At 39.9% G+C, this 18,834-nt stretch overlaps 1 protein-coding gene across 4 annotated transcripts in view; it reads right to left on the bottom strand.

The window, feature by feature from the left end:
• The window catches only part of Ccar1 (cell division cycle and apoptosis regulator 1), a 52,889-nt gene extending 46,309 nt beyond the window's left edge, over window positions 1-6,580 (bottom strand). For 2 of the 4 annotated variants that reach the window (XM_076835153.1, XM_076835156.1), the window contains exons 1-2: window positions 6,508-6,580; window positions 5,224-5,346 (exon numbers count right to left, since the gene is read on the bottom strand). In XM_076835153.1, coding sequence (XP_076691268.1) covers window positions 5,224-5,296 — 73 coding nt within the window. In that variant the 5' untranslated portion in view covers window positions 5,297-5,346; window positions 6,508-6,580. Of the gene's footprint in view, window positions 1-5,223; window positions 5,347-6,501 lie in introns of all 4 variants that reach the window. The other 2 variants (XM_076835154.1, XM_076835155.1) reach the window with 1 other exon arrangement.
• Between the last annotated feature and the right edge of the window lie 12,254 nt (window positions 6,581-18,834).

Raw genomic sequence — 18,834 nt, 5'->3', positions numbered from 1 at the left:
TTCTTAACTCAGCCTCCCAAAAAGCTGGGATTACTGCATGTGCTACTTATCATACTTTGTGGTAATTTTCTTTTCTACCAATTGTTATAGGTTAGAAATATCCAATTCTATCAAGGGATACTGGTCAAATATACATATTATACCTGTAATTATTTGCTTATAAAGCATGAATCTTGGAATTTATGCCACTGATTCAAATGTGGAAGTTTTAAAAGCTAATTATCGGACCAAAGTGAAAAGGCAGTAAAAAGGAAATATACTGAAAGCATTTCTATACTCAATAATTGATATAAAGACTAATTAAGGGGCTTGAAATAGAGCTCAGTTAGTAGAGTGCCTGCCTGGCATGCACAAGGCCCTGGGTTCAATCCCAGCACCAAAAAAAAAAAAAGACTAAGAATTCAGTCAAAGGCTGGGGATGTGGCTCGCCTGGCATGCGTGCAGCCTGGGTTCAATCCTCAGCACCACATACAAACAAAGATGTTGTGTCTGCCGAAAGTTAAAAATAAATAAATAAATATTAAAAATTCTCTCTCTTCTCTCTCTCTCTTAAAAAAAAAAAAAAAAAAAAAGAGAGGGCAGTTTTGAAATTTAAAACAAAAAGGATTCAGTCAATAATTTGCTGGAAATTTTTCTAAATCTCCTTACACAACAGAAAACTTTTAAATCTTGGGCTGGGATTGTAGCTCAATGGTAGAGTGCTTGCCTAGCACATTTGAGGCACTGGGTTTGATCCTTAGAACCTATAAAAATAAATTTTAAAAAAAGTATTAAAAAAACAACTTTCAGGGGCTGGGGTTGTGGTTCAGTGGTAGCGCACTTGCCTGGCACGTGTGAGGCACTGGGTTTGATTCTCAGCACTGCATTTAAATAAATAAAATAAAGGTCTATCAACAACTAAAAAAAAAAGTCTTAAAACAAAAAAACAACTTTCAAATCTTAAAGCTCTGGTCTGAGTGCTGGAATGTAACTCAGTGGCAGAGTACTTGCCTAGCATGTACAAGGCAAGGTTTGATTTCCAGCACAACACACACACACACACACACACACACACACACACACACACGAATGAAGTTGAAGTTCTGTTCCCTAGTATTGCTACCACTGAAAATAATGTGACAGCACTTCAGGCAGGATACGGAAAATCAGATAAATATTAAAAAACAAACACTATGTCAACTGTGGAAGAAATGAGAGATTAAGCTGGAAAGACAGAACACTTCGAATAGTATCCCAAGGAGTTTGAACTATATTCTAAAGAAATTTTTGTAGATGAAGGAGAGAATGGAGTAATGGGAGAAATAATGAACCATAAAAATAATTTTTTTAAATCAGTAATTTTGATAGAAATTATCCTTTAGGAAACTATGGTTATTTAGGAGATATAAGAAGTAGTATTTATAGTAAGAGAGTAATCAAATAAAAGTAGTCAGGCATGCCAGTAATCCCAGCTACCTAGGAGGCTAAGGCAGGCGGATCACAAATTCAAGGCCAGCCTGAGCTATTTAGTGAGAACCTGCCTCAAAATAAAAGGCTGGGGATGTAGCTCAGAGGTAGAGCATCCCTGGATTCAGTACCCAGTACAAAAAAAAAAGGAGTTCGAACTAAATATAAGTAAATAGAAGACAATAGAGGCTGGAGTTGTGGCTCAGCAGTAGAGCACTCACCTAGTACTTGTGAGGCACCAGGTTCGAGCCTCAGCACTACATAAAAATAAATTAATTAATTAAAGGTATTGTGTCAACTACAACTATAAAATTAAAAATACATAGAGGGGGCTGGGGATGTGGCTCAAGCGGTATCGCGCTTGCCTGGCATGCATGCGGCCCGGGTTCGATCCTCAGCACCACATACAAAGATGTTGTGTCCGCCGAAAACTAAAAAATAAATATTAAAAATTCTCTCTCTCTAAAAAAAAAATAAAATAAAATAAAAATAAATAGAGAACAATAAAGACTATTTCCTCAAGACAGAGAAAAAGAGCTTTGTGACTAAAGAATCGATGTTAAACACTGACTGAAGAGTAGGATATAAAGGTTTAGGAAAGGAATAAAAGGATCTGAAAAAGTTACGTAAGAGACTTTGGAATGGAAACTTTAAATTAAGAGCAGTAAATGGGAGAAATCTAATACTGATCAAATTATCCAAATACTGCATTGGTCCTAAATGTAGGATGGAGGAATAATTCAAGACATTTTTAAAAAGGGGAAAAGTCAGGCAGACCAGGCTGTACATGCCTATAATCCCAGGGACTTAGGAGGCTGAGGATCAATAGCTTGAGGCCAACCTGTATAACCCTGCAAGATCCTGTCTCAAAAACTAATAAGGGCCTGAGGATGTAGCTCAGTGGTAGATAGCCCTTGGATTCAATGGGTTAATCTCCAGAACTACAAAAAAAGTTTGATATCTTTGAGATGGGGGTTAAAGGAAAAGAAAATTAAAGATGACATATGATGACACAGGAATTACTGACTCCTGAACTCAATAGGCTCAGTATTAAAGCTAAACAGCAACAATTCAAAGCTTCAATTTTGCACTTTCAGCAATAAACTGCTGACAAGCAGGCTTTCACTAATATTTTTAACATTATTTACATGTCTCATCTGTATAAATGCATTATGTGTAAATGCATTAAAATTTTCAGCCACTTTTTATACAACAGTACAAATGCAAATTAACATAAATAATTATTCATAAAATAAATGCTGGGCTGTGGTAGAGGCTCAGTGGTAGCGCGCTCACCTAGTATGTGCGAGGCCCTGGGTTCAATATTTAACACGACATAAAAATGCGTAAAATAAAGGTATTGTGTCCAACTAACTAAAAAATAAACATAAAAAAAAAAATTAAATGCTAAAACCAGGCCTGGTAGCCCATGACAGTAAACCTAGCTACACAGGAGGGCGGAAAATTGGAAGGCCTTAGCAACTTCAGGAGACCCTGTTTCAAAACAAAACAAAACAAAAAAAGAGCTGAGTGTGGTGGCCTAAGAATGTCATCCCAGCACTCCAGGAAGCTGACACAAAAGGACCCAAATTCAAAGACAGCATTATCAAGGCCCTAAGCAACTTAGCCAGACTATGTCCCTAAATAAAAAAGGGCTGGCTAAGCACCCCTGGGTTCAACCCCTATATCAAAATTAAAAAAAAATTTTTTTAAAAAAGAGTTGGGGATGTAGCTCAGTGGAAAAGCACTTGTCAAGCATGTGTGAGGGCTATTGATTCAATACTAAATACCACAAAAGAAAAAATTGGACAATTATTTTTTGTATGATTTGCATGGTCACCAATTTGACACTGGACTCAGATACTGATATTGCTGGCATATGGTTGCTCTGAACTACCTCACCAACCCTAAGCCATATCTTTTTCTTTTATTTTCAATACTAGGGATTGAAGCCAAGGCCTTGTACCTGCTAAGTACCACTCCACCCCTGAGTCATAACTGCAGTCTTTTCATTTTAATGAGACAGGGTCTTGCTAAGTTGCTCAATGGCCCAGCTAGGTTTAAGAGTGTGTCAACTACTTAGCTTATATTTCAAGACAGTGTTTTACTAAGTTGCCCAGGCTACCCTCAAATTTACAATCATCCTGCCTCCACCTTAGGAGTAGCTGGGATTACAGCTATGTGTATTCCTTTCTTCCTTTGGTACTGGTGATTGAACTCAAGGGTGCTTAACCACTGAGACGCATCCCCAGCTGTTTTTTATTTATTTTGAGACAGGATCTCACTAAGTTGCCTAGGGCCTCTCTAAATTGCTTAGGCTGGCCTCCAACTTGTGATCCTTCTTCTCCAGTCTCCAATCACTGGGATTACAGGCATGCACTAGCATGCCCAGCTATGTGTATTTCTTTAATACAGTAAAATTGGCACTATTACTCAAAAAGTCTCAATATCTTGTTGAAATTAAAAAAAAAAAAAAACTCTAGCAGTGGCTCATGCCTGAAATCCCAGCTACTTGGGAAGGTTGAGGTGAGTGTGGGTGACCCCAATCTCAATAAAAAGAAAGAAAATATCAAATATTCTGGAAGTAGTCCAAAATATGGCAACTAGAATCTAGATATTTTATTCAAAACACTAGTACCTATTATAGGCTTTTTAGAAGAAAGCTAGCATAGATACTTAATAATAATAAAGAAAATAACATGCTTATTTACTGAAGTGATGATATAGCAGCATAAATTTAGGCTCTGAAAAATTGTGATTGATGATATTTCCAAGAATTTCCATAAATAATTTCATGTACCACATATTTTATGGAATCTCCATTTACAAAATTCTATTATTTATGTTGAGTCTTTGTTGTCAAATCCAAAAAGAGAATACCTATATATTACTGAATGTCTCTAAAAAAAAAAAAAGTTGTATAAACTTTGTTATCTCCTTTGTTCCATCCATCTTTAAATAAAAACAAAGGTCTATGACATACATTCGAATGATCACAATGTAAATGTAAATAGCTATAGACAATATAATTCTATAATAACAGCTATTTTTATTTGAATCCAAAACAAAACATGCAGCATAAGTCAGCTAAGGGCTGGAGATGGGCTAGAGTCTTAGGAGAGTTTGTCTATCATGTAGGAAGCCCTGGGTTTGCTTCCCAGCACCATTAAAAAAAAAAAAAAAAAAGTCAGGGGCTGGGGCTCAGTGTAGTAGAACGCTTGCCTAGCATGTTTTAGGCACTGGGTTTGATTCTCAGCACCACATATAAATAAATAAAATAAAGGTCCAAATAAAATAACACCAACTTTATTTAAAAAAAAAAGTCAGCTAAAACAGTATATTAAAGAATAAGAGCATAACACATGCTTTTGGACACACAGTAGTTGATACTAACTGATTTCACCAAATCTAAGTCACTTCTTAGCCAGGCGTAAACCCAGTGGTTCAGGAAGTTGAGGCAAGCCTGAGCAAAAGCAACTTGGTGAGACCCTCAGCAAGTGAGGAGGGAGATCCTGTCTCCCAAAAAAAAGGGGGGGGGGTAGGGGGGGCAGGGGGAAGAACTGATCCACAGCACTGCAAAACAAAACAAAACCTATAAAACTGTCCAAAATGCAAATCACTTTTTTCCCTAGTTGATCTATAAATTTTTAAAAGTCTTCACAAATAAACGACACATCATTTGCAAACACTTTACCATAACATGCATAACCTAACTATAACAGGATTCCCCCCAACACCCACACACTCATTTACAGTACATGTGTTCAGCAGTCTGACCTGGCTGTGATACCGCAGTGGCTGTAAACTGAGTAGCCCATGGCGGATTCTTCTGTCCTCCAAACTGAGCCATGATGCAAGGGGTAAAAAAACCTTCACTTGTTTTTCTTCTATAGCAGCAATCTATTAAGAAAGGATCCACGTTTCAAAGTTCATCCAAACTACAAATATCACAATTATCTAAAAGAAATGTTTAAAGTCTCAAGGACATCTTCCTAAGTAGAATAACTGCAAGTAGGAAAAGGGCAAATGAACAACACTTCAAATGCAGCAAAAACATTTTACATCAACTGGATCACCAAAGTACCCTTATTTTAGGGACAAACTTAAAGGGCACTTCTTTCTATGACTATAAACCGTCACATTTAAACAGAAGACAACCTGCTCTATCCACCAGATTATTAACAAGAAGTTCACAACTCCATATTCACAGGATATGTAGCCTTCGTGTTTCTTTGGGCGATGGAGTTGGAGATTGGGGCCAAAGTGATGGTGAAATCAATAACGGAAAATTGGACGAGACACCGAACAAAGGTACTTATCATCAAAATAACGAACATCTCTAATTTCTCTGGTATGGAATTAACTAGGACCTCCTTTGCCCTCGACTTCCTCTCCCTCGTGTGGAAAGGCAGTTGAGCTAACGGATGCCCCTCAAAGAACCAATGCGAAGACCCCACTCCCGCCAAAGGCAAGTCAGAAAATGCGATCATCTCCGCCCGCACATCGCCCGGGCGCCGCGATTCTGACGGGCCAGGGCTCTGCCATCTTCCTCCGGCCCCAGCTCCTCGCGGGCCGCAGACGGCGGAAGGCGGAACCCACCGCCCCACAACACTGGGTTAAGCGCCAACACGGGGACACACAAGAGTTCAGGCCTCCTTAAGTCCGGCGCACGACGGAGAAAGCCTCTATCCCCAAACCCACGCCACGGGGAGCCCCCCACCCCCGCCCCGGGCTTCGAGGCTAAAGCCGTAGCAGCTCCGGAGAGGGGGACCGCGAACTGCAGCCCGTCAGAACAAGGCTGCGGGGCGCTGGGTACACCTGAGGGGCGACCGGGAAAGAGAGAGGCGGTGGGGGAGGGGCGGGCAGCACAGGGCCTTGTCCGACCGGCACAAAAGGGACCGCGTCCCTCCCGCCCCAGTCCCACAAGAGCCCCACGGTCGCCGGCCTGGGGCCTCCGTGCCACCAAAACGAAGCCTCCCGACCCTTCCGCTATAGGACAGGTGTTAAGAACCCCGGGCGCCCGCCCACCGCGCTCCAATCAAGCGCTGACCAGACCTTCACCTGAGTCGGGTCCCGGCTAACACCGAAGCCATTTCAAAACCCGTCAGCCTTATGCGCATGCGCCAACCTCCCCTTCTCGCTCCTCACCGCCTCCTTTCCCAATTTCCCAGAGGAACCACGCTTACGGCTTGACGTCCTACGTACGCGCTCTCCAACTCGCCCCGCATAGGCTAGCCCTTTTGACTGCGCTGGTAGAACGAGAACGCGGTGAAGAAGGGTTACCTTGGCTCAGCCTAACAATGAGCGGGCTACGTCTGTGCGCTATCTCTGAGGCAAAGGCTGACCAGAGTGGGTGGAAGGAAAGAATCCGCGGTCACGTGATCCGACGAGGGCCGACGCCATTTTATGATTTTTCTTTTTCCTTTTTTTTTTTTTTTTTTAACAATACATTTAGTTGGAGGAATGGGTATGTTCTGTGACGTCTCAACTCTTTTTTTTCATTGAGGTAAATTTGACTTAACATACTGAATGGACTTTTTTCTTTTCTTTGAGACAGGGTCTTCTATGTTGCTCAGGCTGGTCCCAAACTGCTGGGCTTAAGCGGTCCTCCTGCCTCAGCCTCCAGAGTTGGGACCACAGACAGGTTCGCGCCACTGCGCCAAGATGGACTATTTTAAAGTGTACAGTTTAATGGCCTTGAGTGTTCATAGGTGGTGCCACCATGACCGCTGTTATTATTAAATCTTTTCATCACCCAAATAAGAAACCTACACCTACACCTATAGATAATACCTATTAACTCCCTGTCGTGAGTGAGCTATGTCATTTACATAGACAAAACACGTTTGGTGTCTTTCCACAGTGTCACAATTTAGTGAATAACAATAAATTCACAACTTACACTGTTTTCATCAGTGTCAGTTCACTGAATACTTGTGGGTCACCTGATGGTCATAAGCCAAACAATCAGGTTTCTTTACTCCAATCTTTTAATTAAAAAAAAAAAAATGTAGTTTTGTATGGACAGAATGCCTTTTTTTCATTTTTTAATTTTTATGTGGTGCTAAATATGGAACCCAGTACCTCACACATGCTAGGCAAGTGCTCTGCCACTGAGCTACAGCCCCGGCCCCAAGTCTTAATTTTTAATAGCTAAAACACTCAAGTCACACACTTTACACTAGACTAAAAAAGGCTTAAAGCAGCTGCAGGTGTTCTGACTCTGAACTAAGAGTAAAGACAGAAAGCAGATAGTCACTGTAGGGGGTCAGAAGATTAAGGACCAGGCCCAGCAGGTGGCATAGGCCTTTAATCCCAGCAGTTTAGAAGGCTGAAACAGAAGAATCCCAGATTCAAGGCCAGCCTCAACAATATAGCAAGGCCCTAAACAATTTAGCAAGATTTTCTTATTTTGCTGACCATTTTATTGTTTCATCTGTTAAATCTACTACCCCTAGTTGCCATCTCTGCTACCATGAATTAAGGAAAATCTAAAATTGCCACACACTGTGTTAAGTATTCTAGACATAAGAATGGAACCAAATAATAGTTCTGCAAGCTGATTTTGTAGCTGAACATAAAACATAAAAAGGGCTGAAGATGTTGCTCAGTGGTTAAGCGCCCCTGGGTTCAATCCCTGGTAACAAATAAATAAATAAATAAATAAAATATTAAGCACCAGCTCACTGGATGCAGTGGCACAAGCCTGTAATCCCAGTTGCTCAGGAGGCTGAGACGGTTAAAAGCCAGCCTCAGCAATGGCGAGACACTAAGCAACTCAGTGAGACCCTGTCTCTAAATAAAATACAAAATAGGGCTGAGGGTCTGGGGTTGTGGCTCAGCGGTAGAGCGCTTACCTAGCAAGTGTGAGGCCCTGGGTTCAGTCCTCATCACCACAGAAAAATAAATAAAATGAAGGTATTGTATCTAAGATAGATATAGAGATAGGGCTGTGGCTCAGTGCCTGAGTGCCCCTGGGTTCAATCTCTTGTATGAACCCCCCACCAAAAAAAAAATATTAAGGACTAGCTTAAGAATTTGTTCAGGGGCGGGGGATGTGGCTCAAGCGGTAGCATGATTGCCTGGCATGCCTGCGGCCAGGCTTCCATCCTCAGCACCACATACAAACAAAGATGTTGTGTCCGCTGAAAACTAAAAAATAAATATTAAAAAAAAAAGAAGAAGAATTTGTTCAGGGTGTAGAGCTGTCAAAGCATAGGACCAAGGTGTGGTCAGACCACAGTTTCAGAGTGTCAGCTTGGTGTGGCCCATGAGCAAGAGAAACCACACAGTGCTATAACCTGAGGACCAACATTCAGAAGTTTGTGATGTGGTGATCTTCCTGGACAAGGCTCATGATATTGACCAGGTGAAGGAGTCAGGGTACTGAAATGACCAGTCTCAGGGTGCTACTCCTTTTATGGGGCTTCAGGTAGGAGGGCTGCTTCATACAGTGGTCTGATGTGTTCCATATGCTCATGGGCCTGGTTTTTCTGATGTGAGTTTGATATGTCATGTATTCATGTGCTGCTGATTAATTCAGTCAGTTCAAAGGTGGTCATTTTTATTAGTAGGATTTATTTATTGGTTTTTACTTCATGCCTATGCAAGGCAGATGGTGGTTGTTTGCTTGTACAAGCAAGGTATGGAGTCATTCCACCTAAACACTTAGAAGTAGAATAACTTATGGCAAACTACTGCTTTACAAAATGGAATAACTCAAATTTTGGCAAAGTCTGAAAACTACTGGTCTATATGCATCATAGATAACTTTGAGGAGAGCCCAGTTTGCTCTCTTTATCCTCTCACTCCACTCATCAAAACTCTGATCACCACTAATCTTTTTCTCTTCAATGGCCCATCCTAGACATATAAGTAGAATCTGCAATGTGTGGCCTTTTGTGTGTTTGGGTTCTTTGACTTAGTATATAATTTTCAAAGTTTGACCATGTAGTAGCATTATCAGTTTTTCTTTAAATCATAAATATTATTCGTTCTTGGGCTGGGGCTGTAGCTCAGTGGCAAAGCACCTGCCTTGCATGTGTGAGCGACTGGGTTCAATCCTCAGCGCCACATAAAAGTAAAGTTACTGTGTCCATCTACAACTAAAAAAATAATTTTAAAAAATATTACTTGTTATTTTATATTTTATTTTTCCACATTTAAGCAGTGGTGTGTGTGTGTGTGTGTGAGAGAGAGAGAGAGAGAGAGAGTGTGTGTGTGTGTTGCTAATAATTAACACAGGCCTCATACAAGCTGGGCAAGCTTTCTTTTTTTAAGAGAGAGAGAGAGAGAGAATTTTTTAATATTTACTATTTATTTTTTAGTTTTCGGCGGACACATCTTTGTTTGTATGGGGTGCTGAGGATCGAACCCAGGCCGCACGCATGCCAGATGAGTGCGCTACCACTTGAGCCACATCCCCAGCCCAAGCTGGGCAGGCTTTATCCACTGAGTTACAACCACATCCTCCAGATTTAAGGAAACTATTTCCACTAGCTATGTATATTTTACAGTAATTTAGTAAAGTATGCCTCTGTGAGTCAAAGATGGAACAAACTTTTTGTCCCTACGTATCCCGTCTAGACTGCAGAAACTATTGAATATTCTTATTTTCATGGCAATATAATAGCTTGCACAAATTTAATGAGAAGATGTTTTTGTAATAGGACACAATTATTGCTTATATTTCCAAGATTTTGACTCAAATATCATATTTTCAGATATTACCAGGCAACATTAAAGAACTAAGGTTGAACCGGGCACCGTGATGCATGCCTGTAATCCCAACAGCTCGGAAAGCTGAGGCATGAGGATCCTGAGTTCAAACAAAGTCAGCCTCAGCAACTCAGTGAGACCCTATCTCTAAATACTCTCTAAATAAAATACAAAGTAAGGCTGGGGATATGCCTCAGTAGTTGAGTGCCCCTGAGTTCAATCCTTGGTACAAACAAACAAATAACAACAACAAAAAACAACTAAGGTTGATCATATGGAGCCAATAAAACTTCCTGGAAGGATACTAGCCTGGTATCTCATACCTGGGACCGAATATGGTCCCTCTCTGGTTATTGTAAAGTAAGGAATGTCATTTAAGGAATGTCACTTAAGGAATGTCGTTTAAGATCCTTTGTGACTTATGATACTTTTTGCCTCTGGAGAAGGGAAGAATTCACCCAACTTATAAATATTTCATGCAAAATCTGATGGCTAGTCTTTGACTTGACTTCCTAGTCTCTATGGGTGTTAAATGTGTAATCTGCTAGACATGGTAGTGCATAAATATAGTCCATACTACTCAGGAAGCTGAGCCAGGAGGACTACTTGAGCCTAACCTGGCAAACATAGTGAAACCCTGTCTAAAAAACAAAGGTACAATCTGAGGGGTTGGGGATAGGTCATTGATACATCCTATGCTTAGCTCAAGATTCTGTCCTCAGCACAACCACCACCAAAAAAAAAAAAAAAAAGTACAGTCTAATATTCTTTATCAAAAGATTCTGCAAGCTGGAATACTGGCACATTCCTATAATCCCAATGGCTTGGGAGTTGGGAGACTGAGGCAGGAAGATTGCAAGTTCAAAGCCAGCCTCAGCAACTTAGCAAGGTGCCAAGCAACTCAGTGAGACCCTGCCTCTAAATAAAATATGAAAAAGGGCTGGAGATGTGGCTCAGTGGTTAAGTCCCCTGAGATCAATCTTCAGTTAAAAAAAAAAAAAAAAAAAGTTTCTGCAAGGGCTGGGATTGTACTTCAGTGGCAGAGCACAGAGTTCAAAGCTAGCATGTGTGAGGGACTGGGTTCTATCCTTAGCAGCACACAGAAATAAACTATCCTTAGCAACACATAGAAATAAACAAGGACTGGGGATATAGCTCAGTTAGTAGAGTGTTTGTCTCACGTATACAAGGCCCTTGATTCAATCTCCAGCATCACACCAAAAAATAATAGATAAATAAACGAATAAAATAAAGATATTCTAGCCAGGCGTGGTGGCAGACACCTGTAATCCCAGTGGCTCAGGGGCAGAAGGATTTCGAGTTCAAAGCCATCCTCAGTAAAAGTGAGGCGCTAAGCAACTCAGTGAGACCATGTCTCTAAATTAAATACAAAATAGGACTGGAGATGTGGCTGAGTAGTTGGGTGCCCTGAGTTAAATGCCCAATACCAATAAATAAATAAATAGATAAAGGTATTCTATCCATCTACAACTACAAAAAGAATTTTAAATAAAAAGCAGGACTGGTAGAGTGCTTGCCTCACATGCACAAGGCCCTGGGTTTGATTCCCCAGCAACACACACACACACACACAAAACCAGTTTCTGCGAAACAAACTTTGAAGTGATCAAGTGAGAATGCTAATGCCATCCTTAAGTTCAGAATCCTGAAATGTCACTGACTGCCCTCTGGACTCTTAAATTGGACTTCCAGTTGAGTGTGGTGGCACATGCCTTGTAATTCCAGCATCTTGGGAGGATGAGGCAGGAGGATAGTGAGTTCAAAGCCAGCCTAGGGCTGGGGATGTGGCTTAATAGTCGAGTACCCTGGAGTTCAATCCCTTATAACCGCACCCCCAAAAAACTTGGGCTTCCAACTGCTAATCTTTGTTTTTCTTTTCACCCTATGAGTACCTGCTGCTAGCACAGGCTTGTAATCTCAGCTACTCAGGTAGTTGAGACAAGAGGACCACAGTTCAGGCCAGCCCAGGCAATTTAGGGAGACCTTGTCTCAAAACAAAATAAAGAAAGGCTATGGATGGGGCTCAGGAGTGTGTGAGCCCATGAATTCAATTCCAAATACCACCCCCAAACATAACACACACAAAGCCTACTTCTAGCACTTTTCAACAAATATCTTCCTCTACTACCAAATCCCAATTCAGTGTTATTTATTAGTCTTTTAATTATTATTTTTATTTTTTAACTTTTTTTACAATACTGGGAATTGAATCCAGAGGTGCTATACCATTAAGCTACATTCCTAGTCACTTTTTTTTTTTTTTTTTTTTTTTTTAAAGAAAGAGTGAGAGAGAGAGGGAGAGAGAGAATTTTTTAACATTTTTATTTCTTTTTTAGTACTTGGCGGACACAACATCTTTGTTTGTACGTGGTGCTGAGGATCGAACCCCGGCCGCACGCATGCCAGGCGAGCGCGCTACCACTTGAGCCACATCCCCAGCCCCCCTAGTCACTTTTATTTTTTCATTTTGACAGGGTCTTACTAAATTATCCAGACTGGTCATGAACTTGCAACCCTCTTGCCTCAGCCTCCCCAGACCCTGGGATTAAAGGAGTGCACCACTGCACCTGGCTTTTGTCTGACCTCTTTTCAATTGTTTTTGGCATATACTGTACCTAGGAATGCCTTGTCTCAAATGGGTTGTCTCTGAATCATATGATAATTCTATATTTAATTTGTTGAGTAATTGACAAACTATATTTACTGTGATTACCCTATTTATATTCCTGCAAGAAGTGTTCCATGTTCTTACCAACCTTTATTATTTTCTTTCTTTCTTCTTTTTTCTTTCTTTCTTCAAGGGTATGAAGTGAAATGTCATAACAGTTTTGATATGTAGCTCCCTTATGGAATGAATAAAGATGTTGAGCACAATTTCATGTGTTTATTGGCCATTTGTACATCTTCCTTGGAGAAATTTCTATTCAAGTCCTTTTTTCTCCCCTTCCCCATGTTTTGGCAAATCTTTTTTAAAAAATATCTTTAGTTGTAGATGGCAACAACACTTTTAATTAATTAATTAATTAATTTTTTATATTTATTTTTTAGTTTTTAGGTGGACACAATATCTTTATTTTATTTTTATGTGGCTGAGAATCGAACCCAGTGCCTCATGCATGCTAGGAGCCACATCCCAGCCCCTGTTTACTTATTTTTTATGTGTTACTGAGGTTCAAACCCAGTGCCTTATGTATGCTAGGCAAGTGTTCTACCACCAAGCCACAACCCCAGCCCCTTAGCAAATATTTTTATTGTAATAAAAAATATATGTATGGGCTGGAGTTATGGCTCAGTGGCAAAGCATTGCATAGCATGTGGGAGTCACTGCGATTGATCCTTAGAACCACATAAAAATAAACAAATAAAATAAATGATGCTATCCAGTTACAACTCTACAATTACAAATAATTTTTTTAATGATTTCAACTCTTTAAAAAATATATTGGGGGGGCTGGGGATGCGGCTCAAGTGGTAGCGCGCTCGCCTGGCATGCGTGCGGCCCGGGTTCGATCCTCAGCACCACGTACAAAGATGTTGTGTCCGCCAAGTACTAAAAAAAAAATGTTAAAAAATTCTCTCTCTCCCTCTCTCTCTCACTCTTTCTTTAAAAAAAAAAATAAAAAATAAAAATAAAAAATAAAAAATATGTTGGGACTGAGGATGTGGCTCAAGCGGTAGCGCGCTCACCTGGCATGCACAGGGCGCTGGGTTCAATCCTCAGCACCACATACAAACAAAGATGTTGTGTTCACTGAGAACTAAAAAATAAATATTAAAAAATTCTCTCTCTCTCACTCTCTCTTTTAAAAAAAAAATTCTCCCCCCTCTTTAAAAAATATGTAGCATAAAATTTACAATTTTCGCCATTTTTTAGAACACAATTTAGTGGCATTGAATATATTCACACTGTTGTGAAACCATTATTCCTTTCTCCAATTTAAAATTGGTTGGTTGGCCAGGTGCAGTGGCACATGCCTATAAAGTAAATAAAATAAAATAAAATAAAAGTGTTGTGGCCATCTACATCTGGGAGACTGAGACAGGAGGATGGCGAATTCAAAGCTAGCCTCAGCAGCAGTGAGGTGCTAAGCAACTCAGTGAGACCCTGTCTCTAAATAAAGTACAAAATAGGGCTGGGGATGTGGCTCAGAGGTTAAGTGCCCCTGAGTTCAACCAAAAAAAAAAAAAAAAGTTGGTTGATTGTATTCTTGTTATGCTGTTTTCTTTTTGTTTGACAGGAGACTCACTATGTTGCCTAGGTTAGCTTTGAACTTGAGATCCTTCTGCCTCAGCTTCCTGATGAGCTGGAAGTACAGGCATGCACCACAAGGTGCTCAATATGATTTTATTTGTTTATTGTACATTGCCATATTGGGAATTGAACCTAGGGGCACTTTGCCACTAGGCTGCATTCCCAGCACTTAAAATATTTGAATGAAGTATCACTAAATTGCTGCTGTCACTAAATTTTAATTGCAATCCTTCTGCCTCATCCACCATCCCATGGTCCCCCATACACCCATCCTCATGCCCCCAACCTCAGCTTCCCATCCCACACCCCCTCCTCCTTCCCCACCCTTTCACCCCCTCCCCCCACGCACACCCCTTCCCCCCATCTAGGTTGTTTCTATTGTTTAGCTATTGTGAATTGAACTGCTATAACATCTGTATGCCTGTGTCAGTGTATGATGCTGAATTTAACTCTTTTGGATATATACCAAGAAGTGGTATGACTGGGTAAAATGGTGGTTCCATTCCTAGTTGTTTTGGTGGATTTTTTGGGGGGTGGGTACTGAACTATAATCCTCCTGTCTCAGCCTGCAGAGCTGCTGGGATTACAGGTGTGCACTACCACAACTGGCTGTTACTTTTATTCTTGATAGTTGCCATTCTGACTGTAGTGAGGTAAAACCTCAGTGTACCTTTAATTTGCATTTCTCTAATTAATAGAGACATTGAACATTTTTTTCAGTCTCAGCTACTTTGCCAAGTCGTCCCCACCTCAGTGAGTCTCTGCTCAAGATAAAATTAAAAAAAAAAAAAAAAAAAAAGAAGAGTGGGAATATGGAGATATAACTCAGAGGTATAATGTTCCTGGTACAGAAAAAGAAAAGAGTAACTCAGTGGTAGAGAGCCATTGAGTTCAGTTTTCAGACACACACGCGCGCGCATACACGCACACACACGATTGCTCTAAAGATATAGATTAACTTAGGATAATTGTCATCCTTGAATCCTAATATGAATTTTTTTTTTTAGAGAGAGAGAGAGAGAGAGAGAGAGAGAGAATTTAATATTTATTTTTTAGTTTTCGGCAGACACAACATCTTTATTTGTATGTGGTGCTGAGGATCGAACCCAGCGCCGCACGCATGCCAGGCGAGCATACTACCACTTGAGCCACTTCCCCAGCCCCCTAATATGAATTTTATTTCAATTTTTACTCCAAGTGGGGCATGGTGGCACATGCTTGTAATTCCAGCTGTTTGGGAGGCTAAGGCAGGAGGATCATGAGATCAAAGACAGCCTCAGCAACTTAGTGAGGTTCTAAGCAACTCAGTGAGACCCTGTGTCTAAATATCTAAATAAAAATATAAAAAGAGCTGGGGATGTGGCTTAGTGGTAAACGCCCCTGGAATCAATCCCTGGTACCAAAAACAAACAAACAAAAAACAACTATTAAACTTTTACTCCAAGCTGAAGAAATTGAATTTATTGATAATATTTGTTACTATTACTATCATCAATATTATTACTGATTGCTCGCCAAGCACGTGCAAGGCCCTAGGTTCTATTCACAGCACCACATAAAAATTAATAATTAAAATAAAGATATTGTGCCAAACTACAACTAAAAAAAATAACTAAATATAAACAAAGTAATGTGTGAGAATAAATTATACTTCATGTATGTCAAAATACACTCTACTGTCATGTATATCTAAAAAGAACAAATTAAAAAAAAGTAATGTGTGTGATAGGACATGACAACCATGTCATGATATTATTTTTGCACTCCTTTGGATGGAACCCAGAACCTCCCCAACACTAAGGGACTCTACCACTGAGGTATGACCCCAGGCCCATTCTAATACTTTTAGAACTGAATCCTAGGAAATGGCTTAAAGTTGAAAATCACAGACAAACTAGTATTTTACTGTTTGTAAACCTAAGCTTTTACTTGGTTTGTTTGTTTGTTTGTTTGTTTGTTTTTTTTGGCTCTACTTAGGTGACTTTTGTCACTACTTATGTTTTGATTATGTCCTTAGGAAAGCAAACCACTTCAACTATTACATCATATTTCATTTTATTTATTTATGCATTTACTTATTTTTATTTTATTTATTAATTTATTTTTTGCTGTACTAGAGATTGAACCCAGGGGCACTTTACCACTGAGATACTCTCCAACCCTTTTATTTTATTATTTTTTCTTTGCACATAATTTCTTTTTTTTTTTTTAACTTTGTCTTCTTAGTTATACATGACAGTAGAATGTATTTTGACATATTATACATACATGGAGTATAACTTCCCATGTAGTTATACATGATGTGAAGTTATGCTGGTTGTGTATTCATATATGAACATAGGAAAGTTACATCTGGTTCATTCTGTCTTTCCTATTCCCATCCCCCTTTATTCCCCTTTGTCTAATACAAAGTACTTCTATTCTTCCCTGCCCCTTTATTATGTGTTACCATCTACATATCAGAGAAAACATTCAGATTTTGTTTTTTTGGGATTGTCCAGCCCTTTTATTCATTATTTTGAGACAGAGTCTGACTAAATTGCTTAGGACTATCCTAAATTGTTGAGGCTATTCTCAAACTTGTGATCTTCCTGCTTCTGTGTCCTGAGTCACTGGGATTATAGACATATGTCACCACTCCCAGCTCTCTTATAGGTTTTTGATTTACACCATTGAAAGCAATGTCAAGGTGTATCAAGTGAAGCACAAAGATTGATTTAGCAGAGATTTATTCAGGAAAGCAAGCATTAAAGCAGTATAAACATTCAAAGGGAGAAGTGTGGGAGCCCAATGGTGAAATGCATTTTGGGGGTTTTGGGTCCTTCTTTTCAAAGGTAACTGCATAAACTTTGAAAATGAGAAGTGCCTGGGCAGAGAGATCAGTCTGGTAAATTCACTTTTCTCTCTCTCTCTCTTTTTTTTTTTTTTTGTACTGAGGATTGAACTCAAGTAGCACCTGACCACCGAGTCACATCTCCAGCCCTATTTTTGTATTTTATTTAGAGACAGGATCTCACTGAGTAGCTTAGCTGAGTAGCTTAGCACCTTTTGCTGAGCTCCCTTTGAACTCTGGATCCTCCTGCCTCAGGCTCCTGAGCTGCTGGGATTACAGGCATGTGCCACTGCACCCAGCCTCATTTTTCTTAATCATGGCACATAGCACTGGCCATGGTGGTCTGGTTATCTCATGATCTCTAGGTTGTCTATCAACATCATCAAACTGAAAGATAATGTTTGAGCTCCGCACAGTGCTGCAGGCCTGTAATCCCAATGACTAAAGACTGTGGCAGGAGAATCACAAGTTCAAAGTTTCAGTAATTTCGTGAACCCCTTGCAAAAAATAAATAAATAGGGCTGGGGATGTAGCACAGTGGTAGAGCAAACCTGGGTTCAATCCCCAGTACCACTAAGAAAGAAATTTTAAAAAGTAAATAAATAAAGTTCTTGAGAAGGAAAAATGGGGCAGAAACCAATGTCCATCCATGAATCAGCCCTTTTATTTTTTATTTGGTGGAAAGACATCTTCATTGTAATAATAAGAAGAGAGGTGCAGATTAGGGTTGATTTATAAACAAGCAGGTAAAAGGAGAGGATTTTAATCTATGATTTCTGCTTCCTCTGAGAAAAAATATAGTCAACATTTGTGAAGAAATATGACTCAGAGATGTACAAAGACCAAATGAGTTAGAGAAATTGTGCTGGTGGTAGACCAAATGACATTGGGAATTATGACTTTTTAAAAAATGAGAATTAGGACTCTACCAACATGCCATGGGAACCTTGGACACTCTAGCCGCAGAAGGTGGGAAGGCTTCACGTCATGTGTTATATGATTCTGCTGTTTTCACCTATGAATATATGGAATCAATAGCCTGTCTCTAAGCAAGCATGGAGTAGCAAGGCCTAGGCTGATCTATTCCCAAGAAATACTTGGAAAAAGAAAAAAAATATAACATTTTCCTCAGGTTTTATATATTATGTCATGAAAATTTTGGCATACTGATGACTTTGTATTATTCTGTTAAAGAATAGTGTCTTGGGTGGGATGCGGTGGCACATACCTGTAATCCCAGTGGACTGAGGTAGGAGGATCACAAGTTCAAAGCCAGGCTCAGCAACTTAGTGAGGCCCTAAGCAATTTAGCAGACCCTGTCTAAATAAAACATTAAAAAAAAAAAAAAGGACTGGATATGTGGCTCAGTTGTGAAGGGACCCTGGGTTCAATCTCTGGTGGGAATGTGACTCAGTTGATAAAGTCTCTGGTACCCAACAAAACAAAACAACAACAAAAATGAATAGACTGATCTTCCAGTGGTCCAAATAAAAGAAAGCAGACTCTTTTCTCTCTCTGCCCCATCCCCCAAACAGAAAGAAAGGAAAGGAGAAAAGAAACTTGC

The sequence above is a fragment of the Callospermophilus lateralis genome, chromosome 15, assembly GCF_048772815.1.
Source record: "Callospermophilus lateralis isolate mCalLat2 chromosome 15, mCalLat2.hap1, whole genome shotgun sequence".
NCBI lineage: Eukaryota > Metazoa > Chordata > Mammalia > Rodentia > Sciuridae > Callospermophilus > Callospermophilus lateralis.
The sequence above is the reverse complement of the archived record's forward strand: the minus strand, read 5'-3'. Positions and strand labels throughout refer to the sequence as shown.